The sequence below is a fragment of the Gigantopelta aegis genome, chromosome 4 (assembly GCF_016097555.1).
Source record: "Gigantopelta aegis isolate Gae_Host chromosome 4, Gae_host_genome, whole genome shotgun sequence".
NCBI classification, from domain to species: domain Eukaryota; kingdom Metazoa; phylum Mollusca; class Gastropoda; order Neomphalida; family Peltospiridae; genus Gigantopelta; species Gigantopelta aegis.
In genome coordinates, this window is record NC_054702.1 from 90,200,974 (window position 1) to 90,228,832 (window position 27,859).

General features: G+C 33.8%; 2 protein-coding genes across 5 annotated transcripts in view; both read right to left on the reverse strand.

The window, feature by feature from the left end:
- LOC121371385 lies at window positions 1–18,605 on the reverse strand. Its single transcript, XM_041497235.1, has 5 exons — window positions 18,532–18,605; window positions 9,901–10,081; window positions 7,136–7,442; window positions 6,378–6,596; window positions 1–4,738 (listed from the first exon to the last, which is right to left on the reverse strand). Exons 2-5 carry the CDS (start codon window positions 10,054–10,056, stop codon window positions 4,515–4,517), a joined length of 906 nt encoding a protein of 301 aa, XP_041353169.1. The 5' UTR covers window positions 10,057–10,081; window positions 18,532–18,605; the 3' UTR covers window positions 1–4,514.
- The window catches only part of LOC121371384, a 16,290-nt gene continuing 5,633 nt past the window's right edge, over window positions 17,203–27,859 (reverse strand). For all 4 annotated transcript variants that reach the window (XM_041497231.1, XM_041497230.1, XM_041497232.1 and 1 more), the window contains exons 2-5: window positions 27,406–27,589; window positions 25,510–25,861; window positions 23,868–24,086; window positions 17,203–22,132 (exon numbers count right to left, since the gene is read on the reverse strand). In XM_041497231.1, the coding sequence (XP_041353165.1) occupies window positions 21,909–22,132; window positions 23,868–24,086; window positions 25,510–25,861; window positions 27,406–27,564 (954 nt within the window). In that variant the 5' untranslated portion in view covers window positions 27,565–27,589 and the 3' untranslated portion in view covers window positions 17,203–21,908. The remainder of the gene's footprint in view (window positions 22,133–23,867; window positions 24,087–25,509; window positions 25,862–27,405; window positions 27,590–27,859) is intronic.

Consider the following 27,859-nt stretch of genomic DNA (forward strand, 5'->3'; position numbering starts at 1 on the left):
GCGGAGCACTCACTCAGGGTTTGGAGTTGGTATCTGGATTAAAAATCCCATGCCTCGACTGGGATCCGAACCCATTACCTACCAGCCTGTAGACCGATGGCCTAACCACAACGCCACCGAGGGACGGTTTAAGGGAAAGATGACTTTTTGTTAATTAAGGGAAAGATGACTTTTTGTTAATTAAGGGGAAGATGACTTTTTGTTAATTTATTGCTAGTGTTATATTAGCACGTTCTAATCACAGATGATTTCTAAATGTTGGTTCAGGGTACTTGGCCTTTGTATGCTTTCTGAAACCAAATTTAAAATGTACCATACATAAATAAAAATACCATAGCACAAAATCTTTTAAATCCAACAGTCGGTATATTCATGTTCAATGCAGTTAACAGTATGTTGCCTTCTTATATAGACCCAATGGATTGAGCAAATAGTTTATAGCAGGCTTGTAGGAACTGGAGGTGGGGGGGCTGGGGGGCATGTGCCCCCAATACTTGTGAGCCTTTTTTTTTTTACCACATTTAACCAAAATCTGATATAGAGTTTGTACCTGACCCCCCCCCCCCCCCCCCCATCTCCCAAAGTCGTTCCTACAGGCCTGTATAGTTATTTTGAATATATCTAATTACATATAATTATTGCAACTCTGCAAGTCTGACTCACTCTCAGCTGTAACATATGCATTAATGAACTGTACAATCAGACATTATATCAAACATTCTAGCTGGATAATCAGGACAGAACTTAACAGTACAATATATCACTGTAATAAAATATGAGAAATGGTTAATTAAACATCTTAAAAATTAATGTGAAAATTATTCAGGGAGTATAGACATCTAGAAATATTAGAAGAAAAAAAAAGGTGCAATGCTTGATTAAGAAATAATGAATCCAAAACATGTAAAATTATTAAGAAGTGTATATAAAATTGTGATTAGTGTAATATTCATGTTATTAATGTGTAGTTGTGTGATGTTTGCTACAGACTGGCCATTGGTACGTCATGTCATAGATTCCACCCAAAAAACATATCAACGGTGAGACACCAACATCACACATAGAGATCATTCAACTCATAAGCGTACGAAACGGGGGCATCCTAATGCTGGAGCAAAACCTCAAATTCGGGCAAAAAATATGAAGATATTCAGACAAAAGGTGCTAACCTGAGATCTTTTTACCATGTATTTCCATAATTCTACCCACAAACTAACTTGTAATCCATGTCAAAATGTGTAGTGATTTGCTTGCAACCCTATGTAGCTGTTTGGTAGTAATGCTAATATGAATAAATGTTGTTATCCAGATTTGGGAATTTCCGTTTCATTCGGGCAAAAGTCAGCCTGACCCCCTGTACACCTATAATTTAACTTACATCAAGGCAAGATGGAATGTAGTTACAGAAACTGAATTTGAAATACCAAAATTCATATACAACATTGACAAAAGTTTAACCAGACTGAAACAAACGAAGATAACATTTTATACTTTTACAATAAAGCAGCACGGAACTAAGCCACTTACAAAGCTTCAATAGATGAGGATGTAATGTGGATGAAATCTGTAAAGACCAGCTGACAAATAGTGAGGCACCATCGCATATATTATGAACTAATATTCAAGTCTTCTTATAAATACCAATGACATACAAAATCTGCATATATGAGAATATGTACATATGTATCACAGGACGATATATGTATACGGATATAGAATGCACCAATTAAATGAACATAAAAACATTATGTATACACATTTTTTAAGGTTTTTGTGGTAAAATTATACTAGCATGAAATAACTAATTATACAGAATCAGCTAATCATGAAGTAAAGTGAAATAAACAAAAATGGACGAAAATAATACTTTACATTTTATCCAATTGCTAGTCAGGAACAGTTCTAAAACTGCAAATGTTATAACAGTGGGGAGTGAACATACGATAAAGGGAATCTTCTATATATATTAACTAGTTACATGGATGCGATACCAATTTAAAAATAAAAGCTGAAAATTAATGATCTTTTAAAAGTTAAAATTTTTATACAATTCTTAATGGTCATGTTTCAACAACAAAAAATATTTTATGTAAAAAAAACTCCTAAATTAGAAAAAAAGCTGGAAAATCAAATCACTGAAGCAATCATAGCTAATAAATAAATGTTCATAACTTTCTTAAAAAGGAGGATGAAAACAAATCAGTTATTTCACTCCTTTAATGAGATAATTAACATTAAAATATACAAAGATAAATATTTATAATAAATACAAATATTGCTGACATTGTCTAACTTGGGTAAGTCAAAAACGAAAATCTGTGAATGATTAATTAGAAAAAACTGTTATAGCTATAATCCAGAAAACTAATTTGGAAGACCTTGGCTGATTAGAATCAGAGGTAACTAACAAATTGGGTGTAATGATTGAGCATGCCGGTACTTGGAACTCATTGGCCAGTTACTACTTGGAAATATGACAGACTATGACTAGCTTGAGTCTTGGTATATCCAAATGCTTGTTTCGACTTCACTGGGTATACCAAAGTTTAAGTTTTGTTTTGTTTAACAATATGAATAGATAACATCAATTTATTAGTCATCGTCTATTGAATGTCAAACATTTGGTAATTTTTACATAATAGTCATAGAAAGAAAACCTGCCACATTTTCTTTTATATGCACCATCCCAAAGACCCGATAGCACGTACAGGAATAGATCCTAGACGGACTGTGCATCAGGAGAGTGCTTTACCACTGGGTTACATCACACTCGATTAGTTTTATCTTTAAATTATTAATTTAATGTCTGTATTTGTTAGTCTTGTAAAATAAATGTACATTCATATGGACTCATGGCATATAATTGAAACACAGCACCTCATATTGCTCTGCTTCAAACATTTCACATTAGGTACTACAGATACCAAGATTCAGACAGACTATACACAATTTTATTATTACCTCCTCACATCTCACACACACCCCAAAAAAAGAAAATTTAAGAAAAACATACTGCACCAATATTCGGACATGTGGAACATCAATGTTTTCATACTGTAGTTTTGATCCAGTTTATTATAAACAACAACATAAAAAGATAGAATTCCATATACACAAAATGGCACAAGAAGAAATATAGGGTGAACTCATTTGAAAAATCCAGAAGTGCAAAAAAAACAGAATAAAATTTGAATGGTTCCCAAATTAGAAGTGATGCAGGAAGAATAAAAACAAATGTCAAAAACAAATTGTCAAAATAAAGTAAAATGATCGGAGGCATTTGTGTGGGTTTCTTTAACAGTTAAAAATATGACGATTCAAGAGCCTTTTTTTGAAAAACTGAATACAAAAGATGAGGGTAGATTTTATTAAACTACTGGTTAATTGCAATATTTTATGGTGGAATAAAATCAATACGAGACAGTAAAATCATCCAGTATGTTTACTGCCATCTTGGTTGTTGCTAAATATATGTTACATACACACCGACACAAGTTAAATGAATACCCTTTATTCTGATACACTTCAACAGGGTGAGACTTCGCCAGGTGCATATTATTATTATTATATTAAATAAATAAACCATCTGTTAGTTGCATTACAGGAGAAACACATAATGTGTTTTTCCTTCAGGAATTATAGAATTATTAGTGTTGGTATATTCCAAATAAATTCCAATTAGCTCAAATGAGCCCACCCATATTTATCAAACATCACAGGTTACAGCAACAGCAACAGTCTACTGTTTCAATTGATGGTCTACTGCTTCAGTTGACAGTCTACTATTTCAACTGATGGTCTACTGATTCATTGACGGTCTACTGATTCAGTCGACGGTCTACTGCTTCAGTTGACTGTCTACTGTTACAACTGACAGTCTACTGATTCAGTTGACAGTCTACTGTTACAACTGACAGTCTACTGCTTCAGTTAACAGTCTACTGTTACAATTGACGGTCTACGGCTGACAGTCTACTGACGGTCTACTGCTTCAGTTGACAGTCTGCCGTTACAATTGGCGGTCTACTGCTTCAGTTGACAGTCTGCCGTTACAATTGGCGGTCTACTGCTTCAGATGACAGTCTGCCGTTACAATTGGCGGTCTACTGCTTCAGATGACAGTCTGCCGTTACAACTGGCGGTCTACTGCTTCAGTTGACAGTCTGCCGTTACAACTGACGGTCTACTGCTTCAGTTGACAGTCTGCCGTTACAACTGACGGTCTACTGCTTCAGTTGACAGTCTGCCGTTACAACTGACGGTCTACTGCTTCAGTTGACAGTCTGCCGTTACAATTGGCTGTCTACTGCTTCAGATGACAGTCTGCCGTTACAATTGGCGGTCTACTCACAGTCTACTGCTTCATTTGACAGTCTGCTGTTACAACTGACGGTCTACTGCTTCATTTGACAGTCTGCTGTTACAATTGGCGGTCTACTGCTTCAGTTGACAGTCTGCTGTTACAACTGACGGTCTATTGCTTCATCTGCCCTTACAATTGACAGTATACTACTTCATTTGCCCGGCAGTATGAACATCTTGAGGAAGTCGGACAGCTTCTGTATGGCCTGCTGGTTCATGTCACACTGGTGCAGGCCTTTCTCCTTCCAGAAGGCCATGTCCACAATGGTTCCAAGATTCTGGAACTCCTGGCCGGTCAAACTCTTCACGCTGGACAGCTTGGGTAACACATGGATATCCTTGTGATGCAGAACAACCACAGCTACATTGTAATCAGCTAAAACACACAAGGATTGCTTATTACTGTTAACATTGTGATAATGCTAACACACACATCTACATTGTAATCATCTAAAACACACAAGGATTGTTTATTACTGTTAACATTGTGGTAATGCTAACACACACAGCTACATTGTAATCAGCTAAAACACACAAGGATTTCTTATTACTGTTAACATTGTGGTAATGCTAACACACCCTGCTACACTGTAATCAGCTAAAACACACAAGAATTGCTTATTACTGTTAATATTGTGGTAATGCTAATAACCACAGCTACATTGTAATCAACTAAAACAGAAGGATTGCTTATTACTGTTAACACTGTGGCATCTGCAGCAAGGGTATTTAATTATTTTAATCCTTTAAAGGGACCCGCCCTAGTTGCGGCTAGTTGTTAACCATTACGGCGTTGTTTTTCGCTATTAAACCCATTTTTTCACAAATAAAATTGCACTTTACTTACCGTTTATTATTTAGAATATACATTTTCATTCACCTGAAGTGTTTTTTGGTAATCCTGGTTTTTGTAATACCACAAAATGCATTTTTCGTATTTCATAAAATCGCGCGCACGTCAGAGAAAAAACCGTTGAGCAGACAAGGTCTAATCTATTTTTAGAGGGGATATTTCCATTTCAATGTCACAGACATTGGTATATAACGTGACCGTTATCATTTTGGTTCGGTTTGTTTTCTTGTGCACGGTTCGCGCAATCAACATCCGATTTGTTGTTGTTCATTTGTGAGATTTTTTTTCACAATTCGTGAACATTTTCAGTAATAATAAAGTTCAGACAAGTAAGTGTCTCAATACAAAACGTTACAAACCCTTAAAACCAATAATTTTGCTAAGTCTTACGATATCTGGAGAGGGGATACCAGGACAGAACAGTTGGAACATGTCCAGAAGAGGTGAAAGAAACGCACCCCAAATCTGTGAAATTTGTCGTGACGTAGGCATTGTTGTGCTTCGAGCGACATCTACCGGTGACATCAGAATACTAACTTTCAAAATTATTTCAAGCAATTGGGACATGGGGATTCCCATGGTATTTATCGATATAAAACCTGCTTTTTCACTCCATTTGATAAAAACGTGATCTAAGTGTGTTACAGGTTTGTAGATTAACCAAATTATAATTTATTTTCGCTGGATGGAACTAGGGTGTGCGGCTTTAACATTTTATTTTTCACTTATTTTTAATTTAGTTAAAATTTACAAGAATTATATCTCAAGTTTCAATCAATGTAATGTGGATACATCTTGTAAATATACAAAGATTTTGATTTCTCCCTTCAAATCCTCCCTACCTACAACAAATTAATACATACAGCAAAATACTTCTTAAACTAGATACTGTTTGAAATGTTATTATCATAGAATAAATTGACAAATACTGTTATTTCAAGAGGTTTAATTTATGTAAACTTATAAACTTAAGTGGCCATGATGAGCGTGCTGCGCGGAAGCTAAGTCATGGGAACCTGTCATAATAACTACCGTAATGTCTCTAGTAAGCTAACGCTACAGAAACTATGATGGTTTATAGCTTATAATGAATATCTCTGAATCGGAAAATGATATTTATAACTCATTTGTTTTGTTAAAAGCCATTTAATAGTCATGTTACCTTTCATATCTTTCAGTGCATTTGCGACGTCTGTTCCCACCCGCGACACGTTAATACACAGAAGGATGGCTGGCCGGGCGTCGTCCGACACAGGAGTTTCGCTAATAATGTCGGTCACTAACTCGATATCCTGCTGGGACAGAGACTCTGCCAGACGACTCGTAATGTCAGAAATAGGTGGAATCTGGTCTCTCTGTGGACTGAAGAAATACACATGGACTGAAAAAAAAAAAACATTTTTTTTTTTTTAAATATTACAAGACAAGTCATGATGTTATTGTCTTTTAGGTTTTAATGTTTTCAAAAAAAGGTGAAACCATCCATGTATTCAAAACACTGTTCAAGTTCAAGGAATGTGTTCCTAAACATTTTGAAGAGGGGAGAATGTGTACGTGAATGTGTTCCCGTTCTCAAATCCCTCACTACCTCACATAGTGTGTGACAAGAGCAGGTCACCAGCCATTTGCAAATGCAGATTGAATACACTGCATAATTACAATTTTAAAAAAATATATAAATAGTACTAATAAAGAAAAAAATTAATTGCAGTTACAATACTATATTAGTGTCAATAAGGTGTTGACTTACATACATGAATAAATCTAGCAGAAGCCACCCAAAATTGCTAAAACTAAATCTCAAGTATTTATACAAACTACTGGAATTCAGAATGTTATATATTTAAGTTCACTATATATCCATACAACTTATTACACAAAATGTAACAAATTTATGGTACAAATAATAACATGCATTACCCTGTGGTCTTTTCTTTGGGACTTCCACATATTTTTGTTTCCTTGGAGAGGTAGGATACCTGATAAAGCTTTGTGTATTTAATGATCGTTTCAAATTTAGAACTTCATTTTTCAGTCCACCAATTTCTTTAGACTGGGTCTCAATTTTTCCAATAAACCGTATCTTATCTTCCGACAGTCTCTTATTCTGAATAACCAATTCTCTACGTTCCTGTACAAGTTTATTAATAAGTTCCATCTGTAACTCATTGTTATCAGTTAGTCTCTCAATCATCAACGGCAAATTCCGATAACTTACTCTCTGACCCTACAAAAATAAGAATCAATAATAAAATAACCATAAAAGTAAGAGCTAAACAACAAAAAACAATTAAACTTTATCTGCAACAGTCTACTTTCAATTGAGATAAATACAATTCTAAAGGAAAACTTAAATGGCAAGCTCATGATGGTTTGTTTTATGTAATGGAGAGTGAAAATACAAATACCTAATTGCTGGACAGTTTTTTTTAAAGTATTAGCCTAACTAACACCACACTCGAATTCTTCCATAACATTTGTACTTCATAAAACTTCCTCTAGAGCATATTAAATAAATAGTGAGCACCAATATTTTCCACAGTTGATTAAAAATGTTTCAATCAACATGGTTTCTTTTAGTTTATTAAGAGATTTAGACACGGGTCTGTGCAATTTAAAGACTATGACTTGGTGAAATTATAATCTAAATATGAAATCCTCCCATGAAAGGCAACTTACAAAAATACAAAATTTTAACACAAAAAAAGAACCATGACCGTATATTAGGGTCAGATACATGGGCTGAAAGGAATAAAAAGGTTCAAGAGTTAAAGGTAATCAGAAGAAGATGAACTGAATGACACAATTGTGTTGTGGAGTCATATTTATGGGGTAGGTGTGTATTATCACTTCATAATTATCCATACCAAATATGTAAGTCACAAATAGTGTTAAAGGCAATTAAAATAAATAGTCAAATGTTAACTAAATGTTAACAAAGTTCTAAAAGACAGTGAGACCTTGCCATGGAGTTATATTCTGTTACCCATTGAAAACTCAAACCAAATATGAAATCTAGGATTCAAGATCTAAAGGCAATTAAAAAAACAGAGACTTTAACCCCACCTTCAAAAAACAATATATATATATATATATATATATATATATATATATATATATATATATATATATATATATATATATATATATATATATATATATATACAGTGAGACCTTAATAATCCGGACTCTAGTAGTCTGGAAATCCCACCTTACCCGACCATACAAAACAAATTCTCCACAATATAAATGTGTTCGTTAATCTGGATATTCAGCTTCCGGAATCGGACGACCATTATCCAAAACAATTTGTAAAAAGGACGTAATTTCTTCCAACTGACCATTTAACTAAAAAAAAAAAAATACTTGCTACGAGTTGCTTATTTCTTTTATTGGTTTGCTATTCAAAGTAACTTTTAGGAAAAACCATAGTCCAGATTATCGAGGTCTCACTGTGGTATATTTTCTGGTTAAAGTATATGTTCTTCTAATTGCCTTTAGAACTATATTCATTCATACATGTATGAATATTTACTTTGTAAAATGGACCCATTGCTAGATCCTGGGAGGGGGTCAGAGGTGTCATGACCACCTACCCAACCTTTTTTAAGAGTCGCTTTTAAACTTCATAAAACATTTTATCTCACAAAATGTTCCAAATAAAGTAGTAACTGAAGTCCAAACCACATTGTTGACATTACACTCCATCCTTTAATTACTGTTAAATTTTCCTCACATTTGGCCAGACAAAAATCATGAAAAAAAACATTACTTCGACATTGATTAAACTTCTAGAATATAACCATGTAACACACATCACTTTCGCTGAGATCTTCTAGGACAAAAAACATGTTTTTGGTTTTTTTGCTGTCTGCCATTTTACTTTTTTATGGAATACTCTTCAAGAGGGGTGGAAGCCTCCAAAGAATGTGACATAATTAATATGACATCATAATGACTGCCTATACCATAACACATGTCATGACATTGTTAGATTGCATCACACCCTTTCACCCCTCTTGGACAGTCTTCCATAAAAAAGCAAAATGGTAGTTTACATTTTTTTTTGTCCTACAAGATTTCAGCAAAGTTTGTGGAAATCTAAAGGTAATTAAAGGGAGGAGAGTTATTTATTGTAGTTGTTAACAATGTGGTTCGGACTTTAAACAACACTAAACTGCCACGCAAATGCTTCTCTGAGCATCTTAATTTCAACTTTCCAGGGGAGCATGCTCCCACCACTCTCGTATCAGGAGCTTGGCTCATTTGCCATCAGCAAACTCAAATGTGCCCTTTTTACAACTTTGGGACACCCCACACCCCCGCTTTACAATATACTGGATCTGCCCCTGGAAACAGCTAAAAAAAACATCCTTCTATTGACTTGTATTTTGCCTTGCATCTAAGACAAAATGTGCAGCTTACTGAAATCACCAATATAAACAATTTAAACAAATATTGTCTGATGTAAGTCACCTACCTCATAAAATTTTCATTGACTCACTATTTTTCCGAAATAAAATTTATTATTTATTTTCCTTTTTTTTTGTGGTCAAAATTAATCTAAATGCTAAAACTGTACCCTGTGTTAGACCTAGGTACATAATCATACTAACATGTTTAAAATAATTTATGTTTTAAAACACATGAACCTAATCTTTAGAGCAGTGTTAGTTATACAGTACCTGAAACTGTTTTAATAGGTCATCTATCGACTTGTTGTGGTTGGAAGGAATGTTCGCCCCTGAATGATAATCCACTTCACATCCATTGTAATTTACTGTATTCTCTGCACTACCTTCTTTATCATTCATACCCCAAATTTTTTTAAAAAATGACATCTGTTTTGTGGCTCCCTTGAGGTAACTAAAAGAAAAGTATATAATATAAATATACACTGAACACTGTATATTTTAGACATTTAAATATCTAGGTATAAAATGGACTTGATAAAACCTATAAATTGTTACGAAACTGGACAATGAATCCATTAAAAACATAAATAGTCACTAAATAACATACCCTTTTTGATATGTACATGTAACTTTGTAATCAGTAAACATAGTATTTAAAGATCCATTTACCATCAGAAAGTAGTATTCAGCAAACTTAAATAAACATTCATCAAACATTACATTACCATAATGATTTACACGTTTTTCAAACCTTAAAGAAATTGTCCTGAGTTTGCAGCGATTGTAAGATGTTTGCAACAACAGAGCCTTGTTGGCGACTACTATTTCATACTAAATAAATTTTCTTGTTTAGAATACCAGTGTCTGTGAATGTGTTTGCTGTGTATACTAATGTTTGTAGCACTCAGTTTAAAATTACTTTAATACATGATATAAATTTTTTCATATGTACAAAATTATCGAGAGGCAAAATCCAGTTTGCGCTGCTACTAGTATTAGGACAACAACAAACACCTTGTAAATACAGACACTGATATTTTAAATAAGAAAATGTATTTAATTTGTATGTTACATCATCAAAAAGGCTCTATCGGTGGGAAACATTTTACAATGGTTGTAAACTCAGAACTGTCTCTTTAACATAAAAACTATAAATTGAAGGAAGTGTTCCCTCGACTTAAAAGAGTATGGTGAGCCATTTAAGAGATTACCATGTTGATACCATATAAATCTGTCCCAGGACAAGCCCCTGGCTATCCAGAAACAGGCCCCGGGACGGACATGCTCGAAACTCTAGCGGTATATGAGCATGTAAAAATTATTCACTCGCACCATATAAATTCACATGCTAAGGGGAGCTAAATATTACTCTCCTTCAACTAGTCTCAGGAGTGTGTTAAAGTTAAAGTTTGTTTTGTTTAATCACATTGATTTAATAATTATCGGCTATTGGATGTCAAACATTGGTATTTTTTACATATAGTCTAAGAGAGGAAACCTGCAACATTTTTTTCATTAGTAGCAAGGGATCTTTTATATCTTTTATCCCATACAAGACAGCACATACCACGGCCTTTGATAGATCAGTCATGGTACACTGGCTGGAGAAATAGCCGAATAGGATTGACTTTGCATCAAGCGGACACTTTACCACTGGGCTACTTCCAGCCAGAAGGTTTGCAGATAATCAAAAATGCATTTCAAGTTATTTTAAACTAATTCAAGCATAACATTTCAGTGGTTTTGAGTTAAAATGCTTTCAGGACAGTTGTCAGTACTTAATTTTGACATGTTTATTTTGGGTATACTTATTTTGTGCACAGTATTTATTGCCTTAGCTTTAGTGCAATGTAAAGCCCTGAGCACTTGTATGGCATTTTTTTTTTTTTGGGGGGGGGGGGGGGTTTCTTGTTTAACACCACTAGAGCACATTGATTTTGGTAATAACATTTGACAATTTTGACACATAGTAGAGGATACCTGCTACATTTTTACATTAATAGCACGGGATCTTTTATATGCATATACCATGGCCTTTGAGGTACCAGTCATGGTGCACTGGTTGGAGTGAGAAATAGCACGTGTATGGTGTGCAGTAGATTACAGGATTTACTCTCATGGCCTGGTACATCAAAGACTGTGATATGTACGGTCTAGGGAGGGTGCCACCCCCCCTCTCTCTCTCTCCCTCCCTCCCCCTCTCTCTCCCTCCCTCCCCCTCTCTCTCCCTCCCTCCCCCCTCCCTCCCTCTCTCTCTCTCTCTCTCTCTCTCTCTCTCTCTCTCTCTCTCTCTCTCTCTCTCTCTCTCTCTCTCTCTCTCTCTCTCTCTCTCGCTGAAAGAATCAAGTTTTATTACATAACATTTACTGAAATATCTTAACATATCAGTAAAATAAAAGTGTTATCAGTGAAACTTTCACTCTAAAATGTGTTATCGTCACTGTAGAAAGTGTTATCTCACTGTATTAAGTGTTATCTTCATTGTAAGAAAGCCGGAACTATTTTGTTGCTGGCATTTTAAAAATAAAGGTAAATTGCCAAGTTATATAATAAATTACAAGTTATTTTGTCAAATATGATTTATATCTCATCTCGTGAAGTTTCAAACCTCATAGTGTACTCTGATGGAATATAATGAAATCTGATTGCTTAATATCATTTCAAAGCAAAATGTTTGTTGGGTTTTCAAATGTAAATAGCAACATTTAAAACAGTTACAATGTTTTATTAATCACAGAAATTGAGGTTTTATACAAATAAAGATCAAATAAAGCACCAAACAATGACTTGTGATGGGTTCGATTTCCAGAAATAGTGTCGTCTGCAAAATTGGTCTTCTATTCTAAAGAATATCAGTGAAGAGATCTTGTTGACTGCTGATTTTCAGCTTTTTCATAGTTTATACATTTTTTAAATTTTGATCTTTCATTGTTCACTGTTTTACTATCTTTAATATTACCTTTTTAATTTTCATTCTGTGGCACAAATATCCTCAAAAGCCAGGGGTTTTTTTATACAATAAAACTATACTTAAAATGCAGTGAATTTTTTTTCAAAACTTTAAATGACATCTTTTTGGATATGATGTAATGTGAAGTAATATAATGTTGATAACGTACTGTTTGGGTGTCATGTTTTAAGGAGCACTGTGGTTGAAACATGTCTTTTATATTCATGAGCAGTGTCCCAATGGACTTAATTTGCATTTGAAATTAATATAGACATATTTACATGCAGGTGGCATTTGTATTCTTGTTAATTTTAATATCTGGTCCTTCCCATGCAGGTTGAAAATTAACATGAAAACCATGGTCGCCAGCAGGGCCAGTTGAAGAAATATCTTACTGGTCCTTCTCAAATTCAACTAGCCCTCCAATTATCACATTGATAATTAATTGTGCAGTCAAATTCAAAACTAGAAAGAGCTTAGTTCTTTGTTAAATAATAACCGATAATAAATAAATGAATAAAGTTAAAATTCATATAAAAACATGTTATCATGTTTTAAACCCATACCAACTGAAACATATCAATATAAATAAACATGTTTCTTTACAAATAACCATTAAATTATATATAGAATAAATCTCATTTTTAATATAGGAAGACAAAATGCTAGAACAGCCATGGTAAGCAGCTTGACTTGCATTGTCTCATAAGTAAAATATAATGCAGTACAAAGAGCCTAAAGGTAGAACTAGTCTGGAGATATGAAGTTTTCAGTAAAGGATATCCTTAGGAGTGGCTGTCCTCCTATAGACGAGGCACAAGATAGAGATCCATGGAATCATCCACTATTTTGCCAGTCTCAATCAACTCTGCATTGTGTAGAGATATGGCCCTGATTATGTATTACGGATTTTTTGTTCAGATTACCTTGGATTTTCCATAATTTGCTTTAAAACATGTACCAGAAAAGAAGATCTGACCTATGCAGTTTGATGGTAATTTATAAATAATTTTATTTTTATTTTACACTGAACATTTTGCCCCAAAAATGTTATTTGAGGTGGTGCACTCACGCATGTGCATTTAATTTGGATATTGTAAATGCTACAGTACTAGGCTAATAAAATAAATATAGAAAGAAAAATAAAGATGTTAAAAAATATCTAAACACATATTTTTAAAAATATACAATGTACATTTTTTAAAATCATATTACAAAGCATAAAAGCGTATTTATTGTTTATTATAGTAATCTTTGTACGGTTATGTCATCATGTAAGTCTTGATGTAAAGACTTTAGATCTGATCTGTTCTTAGTCTTCTGCTGCCAGATCTATAGTTCGCGCCAGCATAGACGTGGTGTGTTTTGTCAAATTCGATTCAGTTTCAGTTTTGGTGCGTTTCTTTTTTAACTGGCACCATACTCGTCAGACGCTAAAATCGATAGTCATCCAACGGACTATCTTTCTAAAATTCTTAGCCAATAAAGGTCACCATGGGCGATCGGATGACTGCTAAATTTCAACTACTAACTTATTTAAGTCAGTGTCATTGGTGTTACCTAAATCCCTGATATATTTGTCTGTCAAAAAGCATGGATACCTTCTAAAGTCTGAAACAAATTGTTAACAAATATAAAAAAATTCTCTACCACTTTTTCTAAAAACATTTTCCTTGAACACAAATTGTGAAATAAACATTATAGTGACACAGATTCCACATACGAGATTGCATAGGGCAAAATAAAGTTTTCTGCTGTCTGCCGGTTTGCTTGTTTATTGAATATGACATAATCTAACAATGTCATGACATGTGCTAAGGTATAATGCACTCATCATTAACAGATTAATTATGCCACATACTTAGGAAACTTCCACCCCACTTGAAGAGTATTCCACAAAAAGCAAAATGGCAGTTTGTGAAAAAATGCATGTGTTTTGTCCTGAGAGATCTTAACAAAGTCGATATATAGTCCTTCCCACAGGGAACGCTTTTTTCTACTATGAAATTTACTACTAGTTATTTATTTCAGAGCTGATTATTTTCTGAACTGCACATAAAAATAGTATATTTTTGTTATTTCCAAAACACTTTTACTTTTCTTCTTACATCAAACCAATCTACAATTATTTACAAAAAAACATTTTCGTGAAAGATGGGATAGACTATAGGTGATATTGTTTCGGTCTATGTCAACGACAGTCACTTTTCGCACCTTTGTTTCGGCTTCGTACACAATAAATATAACATCCAAAGGTAATTTTCTGCTATGATATATTTGACAAAATGTACTTTTTATACCTTTTAAAACGTAAACTTCATATTTCGTCCTGAATTATGTACAAAAAAATACTGACCTGTAAACAGCGTCGTCTGCTTGTTATAGAATTTTAACAGTGGCCCAGGTTAGTAAACCAGTTTTTATTTTAATGTGGCGAAGCATTGTAATAATACAGTATTCCAATGACATCACTTTACAACTCCTTACGATAACAATAAACTGGGTACACGACGTTTCCATTTTAAAAACCTTTGAAAAATTCCAATGCAAAATTGCTATTAAAATTTGTTTGAACATTACTAATGCACCTTTTATGAAATATGAATTTCAAGTGAAATTACAGTAAGATTTGTTATGATTGTGTACGAAGCTAAAACAAGGGTGCGAAGAGTGACTCATGGACCTTAATATGTGGAATCCATGTAAATATAATTGGTTTTTTCTAGTTTATGAAGATAAATGTCTCTGGCACATATTATTGTGATGTTTATTGCTGTGTCGGAGGGGGTACCTGACGTTTTGCCCCCAAGCCAGTTCGCTTCCAGTCAGTTTGCCCCCAAATAGGATATATATATATATATATATATATATATATAAACATACACTTTTTAACGATATATATATATATATATATATATATATATATATATATATATATATATATATATATATATATATATATATATTTTAATTAAACTGGTGATTATATCATCAGTGCCCGGACTGACCCATGATCCATCCACAGGGGTGCACAAATGTGAAATTGTGATGGTTGCCCAGTGGGTAACCAGTAGCTGAAGTTTGGTTGCCCAACATCATCTCTTGGTTGCCCACATATTTCATAAAAGTTTTATAAATATAATTTTGAACTGTCATTAAAATGAAACTGAAATTTAAAATATCTTCATTATCATCACAGTCATAATACTTTGATGAACTGGATGGTTGTTAGTGTAGTTTGTGTCCTTTCACATGCCTTGTGCCCTTTGCTGATAGCCACCATTCAGAAACGTATCTGTCTACATTGAACTCATGAAGTGGAGGGCAAATCGGGCTTTTATATTCCCTCCCTATCACAACATTGTGTAATGCTGGGGAAAACATGCACACACGTACAAACATGTGCGCGCACATACACTTCACCCTCTCCAAAAAAGGGAGCGAACAAACTCTAAAATTATGTAATACTCGTTTCAATGGCTGCATCATCCATTCCCAAAGATTGCGACGTACTTTAGCCAACATTATTCAGCACAAAATTTTAATGACTGCTTAACCTCTATGTAGGAGAATGAACAAATTAAACACAAGTCATATTACAAGATATTGTTTGACAAAGAATGGTTGCCCGCAACCTATTTTGTTTGCCCAGGGCATGCAGACAACCGATTTGTGCACCCCTGCATCCAAATCATGGAAAGACAACAATGCCTCCACTCTAAGAAAAGAAACACACACACACTTTAACATGCCTCTAAAGAAACAATACAATACAATTGTAATTGTTTAAAAGTAACAAATAATTGGGAGTTGGGGCAAACTGACTAAAAGTTTGGGGTGGACTGACAAACAGTTGGGGCAAATAGGCAAACAGTTGGGGGCAAACTGGTACATGGGGTGAACAGGTCAAAAGACAGTGGCAAGTGCTATCTTGTCACTGTGCCACTTTTCTGCCAATCACCTCTTACCATCTCTTTGAGTGATTTTATTGGTGTTCTAATAGGTATTGAAATTAACAATTTTGATAAACCATTTAATGACCTTTACATAAATGAAAAATATTTATTTATGAAAGAAAGATAAAAGTTTGTTTTGTTCAATGAAACCACTAGAGCACAATGATTTATTAATCATCGGCTATTGGATGTCAAACATTTGGTAATTTTGACATGTAGTCTTAGAGAGGAAACCTGCTACATTTTTCCATTAGTAGAAAGGGATCTTTTATATGCACCATCCCAGACAGGATAGCACATACCACAGCCTTTGATATACCAGTTGTGGAGCACTGGCTGGAACGAGAAATAGCTCAATGGGCCAACTGACGGGGATCAATCCCATACCGACCGTAAATCAAGTGAGATCTTTACCACTGGGCAACGTCCTGCCTTTATGGAAGAAAAGAAGATTTGTTATCAAATTGGCTTAATTTTCTCCTACTAGGCACCACCCTTTAGGCTCCTGAAGGATAAGAATGACCAATTGGTCAAGTAGTTTTGGAGAAAAAGCTGAAAATATGAAAGGTTTACGCACGGCTGAGATGCACAAAAACATTCAGCACAAAGTTTTAACAATTACTTAACCTCTGTGTAGGAGAATGAACAAATTAAACACAAGTCATATTACAAGATATTGTTTTTAAAAGGATACATAATTCTTAACAAACAACCCCCACCATTCAATAACGTGTACAATTCCAATGACGCAAAACATTACAGGAAATGCTTAGTACTACTAGTTTGTACTTATTCGGATTATTTCACCACCAAATACATATTTTATATTGACAATATTACTAAACCATTTAGCAAAAATACAATTTAATTCATGAAAATATGAAGAACTTAAAACATGAAAAACATGTTTTACAAAATGCAGAACTCATTTTGAAGTAAAGTTAATAATGACAACATTTAAGAAATACACGTATTTCATTAATAATTAAACACTCGGTAAGCACAAGTCGTCAGTATTGGGATGCATCAACAAGGTTTTAGGGTGAATAGAAAATATTTTGTAGCGAGAATTGGTAGGAACCAGCTAGTTTGGGGATGAAATATCTGGCAGATGGCTTTTCCAAACGCCTCCTGCCAAAATCATGCACGGTGGACGCTGAATGTATGGCAGCATTAGGGTGGATATTTATACTGCCTGTCAGTCAAGTTGTCAGTGCCGATACTTTTGATTGCCTGTGACTGTCAAAGTGTTGCGAAGTTTTGTTTTTCATTTGATTTGTTTTATGATTTTCTTGGTTGCCCATCAGGCCACTGTTTGACAAAGAATGGTTGCCCGTAACCTATTTTGTTTGCCCAGGGCGTGCAGACAACCAATTTGTGCATCCGTGTGTCCAAATCGTGGAAAGACAACAATGCCTCCCCTCTAAGAAAAGAAACACACACACACTTTAACATGCCTCTAAAGAAACAATACAATTGTAATTGTTTAAAAGTAACAAATAATTGGGAGTTGGGGGCAAACTGACAGTTGGGGGCAAATAGGCAAACAGTTGGGGGAAAACTGGTACATGGGGCGAACAGGTCAAAATGGGGGCGAAAAGTCATGGATTCGTTGGAGGACCAATAGATGTCAAAATGTTAATGTTAAACGGACCATAGTCATAGATGTTTGCTTTGGTGAACTGTTTTTTCACGATTTGTTTGAACAAAAAGTGTAGAACGTCTAAAGGAAATTATAGATAGGAGAGTAATTTATCGTAGTTGTCAAAAATATGAATCGGACTTTAATTTAGTCAATCAATGCATCGGTCGTGACTCATCGAACTGGCAGTGTGGCACGGTCATCCACTCATCATCAAACACTGTCAAAAACCAAAATATCTGGTTTACTTACGATAAAATAAGATGTTTCAGAAAAGAGACCCTTTAAAAGTTGATTCGTAACTAGCTTTGTATATTAGTACGTGTATAAAATCAGATAGCTTAATGCCTCACCATTTACACAACAGAAACGGGAAGTAGAGAAGAAAATTGTTAGTTTCACACCATTCTCCCGAGTGTCAGATTTATCAGAATATGGGAGACAACTCTAAAGTTATACTTGTTGGTTCCCTGGGAGCAGGTCAACTCGCCCCACACTGTTTAGTCAACTCATATCATTACCATTTTCTTAATTAATATACCAATATTTTAAGAAATAATGTGCATTAAATATTGTTGAATATGCACACCTGTCGGAGTCCAAGGGCCTTGTCTGGTCATTCCTAAGGGACAAACCCACAAACGACTTGAAACGTCGTTAAAATAGGCTTGACCGTTCTTTATATAATGAATATTAGGATCTCCCCAATATAAAACCATTTAATAAGTGCTCGTAATAGCAGGGTTCACTGTAATATTAATAATAAAATGACACCAAAGTTGTAGACGTCTATTTTTAATTTTGTCACAATTATTTACGGTCAGTAAAGTTTGGGGCGAGTTGTCCAAACACTGGGGCGAGTTGACCAGCATTCGGTTCCCTCTCACTAAATCAGTTCTCATTACAAACTGATCAACGCACATGCATTATACTGTCCATATATAAATTAGGATATTTTACGTTTTAATCACCTGTGAGAAAATGGGGTGTCATATGAAAATAAAATAAAAAATCGTATAAATTTAATAATAATGTCTGCAAAAATATTGCAGATCCATTTTTTTTTGGTATCCTATAGGCCTACGGTAGGCCTACTGCGTCTAATATTTAGTGTACTTTGTATAACTTTACACTGAATACAGTATATTTAATATTTGCACAAATAAACACTAACACATTAGGCCTACTGCCAAACAGAGCTGCAGTTGCTATTGCTTGGTAAATATTTGACAGTGCACTTCAAACACTTAAATATACAAAGACTGCCTCCACCACCCCTTTTTGTAAACTTAATGCACCATTTCTAGCACAATTTAAACACATACATTTAAAAAAAAAAAATAATAATAAAACACTCAAGAAAAACTTTATTTGACAAATCTTGTTTACCCCTGATATACGGTATGTAATGAGATGATAGCCAAAACCTAAGTAATTAGTAATTGCTTTTGTTGATTCTACTTTCAAAACATGCAGAAAATATTACAGATATCTCATTCAAGAATGTGCTTATTGGGAACTTGGGAAGCGATTCAGTCGAAGAGCATTCACTTGAGGTACCATCACATATTATGAACTAATATTCAAGTCTTCTTACAAATACCAATGACATACAAAATCTGCATATATGAGAATATGTACATATGTATCACAGGACAATATATGTATACGGATATAGAATGCACCAATTAAATGAACATAAAAACATTATGTATACACATTTTTAAAGGTTTTTGTGGTAAAATTATAATAGCATGAAATAACTAATTATACAGAATCGGCTAATCATGAAGTAAAGTGAAATAAACACAAATGGACGAAAATAATACTTTACATTTTATCCAATTGCTAGTCAGGAACAGTTCTAAAACTGCAAATGTTATAACAATGGGGAATAGACATATGATAAAGGGAATCTTCTGTATACATTAACTAGTTAAAATTACATGGATGTGATACCCATTTAAAAATAAAAGCTGAAATGATCTTTTAAAAGTTAAAAACTTTATACAATTCTTAATGGTCATGTTTCAACAACAAAAAATATTTTATGTAAAAAAAACTCCTAAATTAGATAAAAAGCTGGAAAATCAAATCACTGAAGCAATCAGCTAATAAATAGATGTTCATAACCTTCTTAAAAAGGGGGATGAAAATAAATCAATTATTTCACTCCTTTAATGAGATAATTAACATTAAAATATACAAAGATAAATATTTATAATAAATACAAATATTGCTGACATTGTCTAACTTGGGTAAGTAAAAAAAAAAAATCTGTGTATGATTAATTAGAAAAAACTGTTATAGCTATAATCCAGCAAACTAATTTGGAAGACCTTGGCTGATTAGAATCTGAGGTAACTAACAAATTGGGCGTAATGACTGAGCATGCCGGTACTTGGAACTCATTGGCCAGTTACTCCTTGGAAATATGACAGACTGTGACAAGCTTGAGTCTAGGTATATCCAAATGCTTGTTTCGACTTCACTGGGTATACCAAAGTTAAAGTTTTGGTTTGTTTAACAATATGAATAGATAACATCAATTTATTAGTCATCGTCTATTGAATGTCAAACATTTGGTAATTTTTACATAATAGTCATAGAAAGAAAACCTGCCACATTTTCTTTTATATGCACCATCCCAAAGACCCGATAGCACGTACAGGAATAGATCCTAGACGGACTGTGCATCAGGAGAGTGCTTTACCACTGGGTTACATCACACTCGATTAGTTTTATCTTTAAATTATTAATTTAATGTCTGTATTTGTTAGTCTTGTATAATAAATGTACATTCATATGGACTCATGGCATATAATTGAAACACAGCACCTCATATTGCTCTGCTTCAAACATTTCACATTAGGTACTACAGATACCAAGATTCAGACAGACTATACACAATTTTATTATTACCTCCCCACATTTCACACACACCCCAAAGGATAATTTAAGAAAAACATACTGTACCAATATTTGGACATGTAGAACATGTTTCATACTATAGTTTTGATCCAGTTTATTATAAACAACAACATAAAACGATAGAATTCCAAATACACAAAATGGCACAAGAAGAAATATAGGGTGAACTCATTTGAATAATCCAGAAGTGCCAAAAAACAATACAATTCAAAGGCTATGGAATCCAAATTAGAAGTGATGCAAGAAGAATGAAAACAAATTGTCAAAATAAAGTAAAAGGGTCGGAGGTATTTGTGTGAGTTTCTTTAACAGTTAAAAATATAACAATTCCAAAACCTTTTTTTTTTTTAAAAACAGATGAGGGTAGAGTTTATTAAACTACTGGTCAATTGCAATATTTTATGGTGGAATAAAAGCAATATGAGACAGTAAAATCATCCAGTATGATTACTGCTTTCTTGGTTGTTGCTAAACATATGTTACATACACACCAACACAAGTTGAATGAATACCATTTATTCCGATACACTTCAACAGGATATTATTATATTAAATAAATGCACCATCTGTTAGTCGTGTCACAGGAAAAACACATAATGTGTTTTTGCTGCAAGAGTTATAGAATTATTAGTGTTGGTATATTCAAAATAAATTCCAATTAGCCCAAATGAGCCCACCCATATTCATCAAACATCACAGGTTACAGTGACAGTCTACTGTTTCAACTGACGGTCTACTGTTTCAGTTGACAGTCTACTGTTTCAATTGATGGTTTACTGCTTCAGTTGAGTCTACTGTTTCAGTTGCCCGGCAGTATGAACATCTTGAGGAAGTCGGACAGTTTCTGTATGGCCAGCTGGTTCATGTCACACTGGTGCAGGCCTTTCTCCTTCCAGAAGGCCATGTCCACGATGGTTCCAAGATTCTGGAACTCCCGGCCGGTCAAACTCTTCACGCTGGACAGCTTGGGTAACACATGGATATCCTTGTGATGCAGAACAACCACAGCTACATTGTAATCAGCTAAAACACACAAGATTGCTTATTACTGTTAACAGTGTGTTAATGCTAACAAACACAGTTTCATTGTAATCAGCTAAAACACACATGGATTTATTATTACTGTTAACATTGTGGTAATGCTAACACACACATCTACATTGTAATCAGCTAAAACACACAATGATTGCTTATTACTGTTAACAGTGTGGTAATGATAACACACACTGAGCACTACATTGTAATCAGCTAAAACACACAAGGATTGCTTATTACTGTTAACATTGTGGTAATGATAACACACACTGAGCACTACATTGTAATCAACTAAAACACACAAGGATTGCCTTTTACTGTTAACATTGTGGTAATGCTAACAAACACAGCTACATTGTAATCAGCTAAGACACACAAGGATTGCTTATAATATTACTGTTAACACTGTGGTAATGCTAACAAACACAGCTACATTGTAATCAGCTAAAACACACAAGGATTGCTTATAATATTACTGTTAACACTGTGGTAATGCTAACAAACACAGCTACATTGTAATCAGCTAAGACACACAAGGATTGCTTATAGTATTACTGTTAACACTGGTAATGCTAACAAACACAGCTACATTGTAATCAACTAAGACACACAATGATTGCTTATAATATTACTGTTAACACTGTGGTAATGCTAACAAACACAGCTACATTGTAATCAACTAAAACACACAAGGATTGCTTATAATATTACTGTTAATAATTGTGGTAATGCTAACAAACACAGCTACATTGTAATCAGCTAAAACACAAGGATTGCTTATAATATTACTGTTAACACTGGTAATGCTAACAAACACAGCTACATTGTAATCAACTAAAACACACAAGGATTGCCTTTTACTGTTAACATTGTTATAATGCTAACACACACTGAGCACTACACTGTAATCAGCTAAAACACACAAGGATTGCCTATTACTGTTAACATTGTGGTAATGCTAACAAACACAGCTACACTGTAATCAACTAAAACACACAAGGATTGCTTATAATATTACTGTTAACATTGTGGTAATGCTAACACATAGCTACACTGTAATCAGCTAAAACACAACAAAGATTGCTTATTACAGTTAACATTGTGGTAATTTTAACAAACACAGCTACAAGGCATCTGCAGGCAAGGCCATTATTATTATTTTTAGCCTTCAATATTTAGCTTTTTCACGTATTTTTAATTTAGTTAAAATGTACAAGATTTTTATCTCAATTTTCAATAAATGCAATAGTTTTTTTTATGAGACCAGAAGTTATCATTCACAATGGCCAATTTAATTTTAGTAAATTTTATATATTATAGATCAATGTGTCCAAAAATGTAAAATTGCAAAATTATCCATACAAACATTTACCAATGGATATATCTTCCCTATACTTACAACAAAATAATACAAACAGCAAAACACTTCTTAAACTAGCAACTGTTTGATATGTTATTATCATAGAATAAACTGACAAACACTGTTATTTCCAAAGATTCAATTTATGTGCACTTATACACTTAAGTGGCCATCATGATAGTACTTGGCGGAAGCCATGTCACGGAAACCTATCATAATAACTACCGTAATGTCTCTAGTAAGCTAACACTACAAAAACTATGATGGTTTATAGCTTATAATGAATATCTCTGAATCTCTGAATCAAAGAATGATATCTATAACTCATTTGTTTTGGTAAAAGCCATTTAATAGTCATGTTACCTTTCATATCTTTCAGTGCATTTGCGACGTCTGTTCCCACCCGCGACACGTTAATACACAGAAGGATGGCTGGCCGGGCATCGTCCGACACAGGAGTTTCGCTAATAATGTCGGTCACTAACTCGATATCCTGCTGGGACAGAGACTCTGCCAGACGATTCGTAATGTCAGAAATAGGTGGAATCTGGTCTCTCTGTGGACTGAAGAAATACACATGGACTGAAAAAAAACCCATTAATTTTTTTTTTATTATTATAAGACAAGTCGTGATGTTATTGTCTTTTATGTTTTCATGTTTTCAAAAAAAGGTGCAAGCATCCATGTATTCAAAACACTGTTCTGGTGCAGGGTATGTATTCCTAAACATTTTGAATGTGTTCCCGTTCCCAAATCCCACACTACCTCACATTGTGTGTGATGAGAACAGGTCCTCAGCCAAATGCAGATTGAATACACTGCATAATTACAATTTTAAAAAATTAATAAATAGTACATGTACTAATAAAGAACAAAATGAATTGCAGTTATAATATCCTCGCGGTATGGGTTTTGGCGCGGATAAGTAACGATATCGCGAAATGTAAAAATAACAATGTTTTTCTTGTTATTATTGACATTAAAATATAAACATTAAATTCAATATATAGTGAGATTTTTAGTTTTAGTTTACTTGTGTATACTGTAATATTTTGAAGCGGAACATCTAGATAACTTCTGTATGACCAATATTCAAGAAAAATAACTCCAAAAAACTGGAAGCGATGTGGGGTTCCATATTAATAATACACGTAAAACATAACACCATTAAAATGCATTTTAACTCTATCGTCACATGTAAACCATATAGCCCAGTGCAAACATAGTCACTATTTGTATATTAATAGGGTGGAGTAAATTTGGCAGCCCTGCATGTGTTTTGTTTGTTTGTTTATTATTACTTTTATTCATGTGAAATAGATATTATTTTATGATGTAATCTGCACTTGAACATCATTTAATCCTGACCCAATATAAATGTATGCAGTACATAAAAAATAAGGACAGGGGACTCACTCGGACATCCATAGAAATAGATTGACGTAGGGGTGTTCTAATTGCCTTATGTTTATTTCACTAGTAGCAGATGACAATGTTTTGTGCAGCAGATGAGTAAAATTCATTGTGAAAATTTGAAAATAGAGGGATGTTTATGCTAAAAAAGTGCTTTACGGAAACTAGTACTTTTAGTTATATGGTATTTTTAACTGTTTATACTTACTGCAAATTGGCAAATTGTAAACATTACTTTATTCTTATCAATAAAAAACACTTCCGTCAAAAAAACCCGTCTGCCTTTGACATCATAGCTTTTTTTTTGATGACGCACAATTGCTATTTAAAGATAGCGTGCTAAAGTATATACTGTGTCATAATACCTACCGAAACAATACTATATCAGTGTTGACTTACATATATGTATAAATCTAGGAGAAGCCACCCGAAATTGCTAAAACTAAATCTCAAGTATTTATACAACCTACTGGGATTCAGAATGTTATAAATTTAAGTTCATTATGCATCCATACAATTTATTACACAAAAAGTAACAAATTTATTACGCAAAAAGTAACAAATTTATTACACAAATAATAACATGCATTACCCTGTGGTCTTTTCTTTGGAACCTCCACATATTTTTGTTTCCTTGGAGAGGTACGATAGCTGAAAATACTTTCTGCAAGTTTCCATTCAGAATGAGGTGGTGGTACATTACTCTGCTGTGTGGTTAGTGACCTTTTCAAATCCATAACTTCATTTTTTAGGTCACCGATCTCTTTAGACTGAGTCTCTATCTTTCTCGTAAACCTAATCTTTTCTTCCGACAGTCTTTTATTCTCAATAACCAATTGTCTACGTTCCTGTACAAGTCTATTAATAAGTTCCATCTGAAACTCATTGTTTTCAGTTAGTTGCTGAACATGAAACTGTAAATTTGGATAACTTGCTCTCTGACCCTAAAAAATAAGAATCAATGACAAAATAAACATAATAAACAATTCAACTTTATCTGCAACAGCCTACTAAGATAAATACAATTCTAAAGTAAAATTTAATGGCACGCTCATGGTGGTTTGTGTTATAAAATAGAATTGATAATACAAATCTGTCCACATAATTGCTGGACAGGTTTTTTTTAAATTTGGTAGAGAGTCTGAGCCTAACTAAAATTACACTCGGACTCTTCCATAATATTTTATACTTTGAAACAACCCTTCCTCTAGTGCATAGTAAGAAAATGGTGAACACCAATCTTTTCCACAATAAATTAAAATTCTTTCACAAATAAGATTTCTTTTGGTTTATTAAGAGAGTTAGATACAAATGTGTGCAACTTAAAGACTATTAATTGGTGAAAATGTAAAATAAATATAAAATCCACCCATGGACTGAGTTTAAAGCCAACTGAAAGAAAAAAAAAAATAAAAAAAAAATAAATAAAAAAAATGGCCTTATATTAGGGGCGGATTCATGGGCTGAAAGGAATAGAAAGTCCATTCATTAAAGGGTTCATGATCACCCACACCAAATATGAAAGTCACCAATATTTTAAAGGTGATTAAAATAAATAATCAAACTTCAACCAAAGGTTAGCAAAGTTAAAAAAGTTAATGAGACCTTGCCATGGAGTTATATTCTATTATCCAATGAAAACTCATATCAAATATAAAATATAGGATTCAAGATCTAAAGGCAATTGAAAAGAACATAGTTATACTTTAACCAGTATATACATTTAGTATACTTGCAAATTCATCACCAAATATAACCACATGTAGCAAACTAATATCTATAAACAAAGCCAAGAAACAAGTGGAAATGTGATCATACATGTATGAATGTTGACTGTCAAATGGACCCATTGACAGATCCAAGGAGGAGGGCCCTGCCCTTTTCAAATTCTTTTTTAACTTCATAAATGTAACTAAACAACACTATTTGCCATGAAAATGCATTTATGAGCATCTTTATTTCAACATTTTCCAGGGGAGCATGCTTCCACCACTCTCCTGTCCGGTTTGGGTCTCACTTCTTTCGGGAGCTCTGCTCAGCTGCCTTCAAGAAACTCCAATGTGCCCTTTTAGAATTTTGGGACTCCCCTTTACAAAAACCTGGATCTGCTAAAACAGCTAAAAAAAAATCCCTTCTACTAACTTGCATTTTGCGTTCCATTTGAGCCAAAAGGTTTGGCTTACTAAAACTACCATTTAAACTTACAATTTAAACAAATACCATCTGATGTAAGCCAACCAACTCATAAACTTTTTCTTGACTCACTACTTTTCCAAAACAAAACTGATTCTTTATTTCCTCTTTTTTTTTTTATTTAAATCAAAGTGAATGGTAAAATTGTAGTGTTAGACAAAACCAAATGCTTAAAAATGGCCTACATACATAATCATACATTTTTATGCATCCGACTTCGTGCTAACATGTTTAAAATAATTTATGTTTTTAAACACCTGAACTAAGCTCTAGAGCAATGTTAGTTATACAGTACCTGATACTGTTTTAATAGGTCATCTATCGACTTGTTGCGGTTGGAAGAAAAATTCGCCCCTGTCTGATAATCCACTTCATACCCATTGTAATTTGTCGCATTCTCTGCACTTCCTTCTTTATCATTCATACCCAAAATATTTCTAAAAAATGATGTCATCTGGTTTGTGGCTCCTTTGAGATAACTAAAAGAAAAGTATATAACATAAATATACATTGACCAATGTACATTTTAGACAACATCCAGGTATAAAACGGGCTTGACAAAACCTATAAAGTGTCATGAAACTGGATCAGTGATAGATCTAAGGACTTTGGATACTTTGATTTTTTTTTACGAATTTGACTTTTGCATGGGGAAAGTAAACAAATGTCTGTCATGATGACAGAAATGTTCATAAAAATAAAGTTAAAACAAGCAAAGAAAGCAAGATTGAACCCACTCATAAACACGG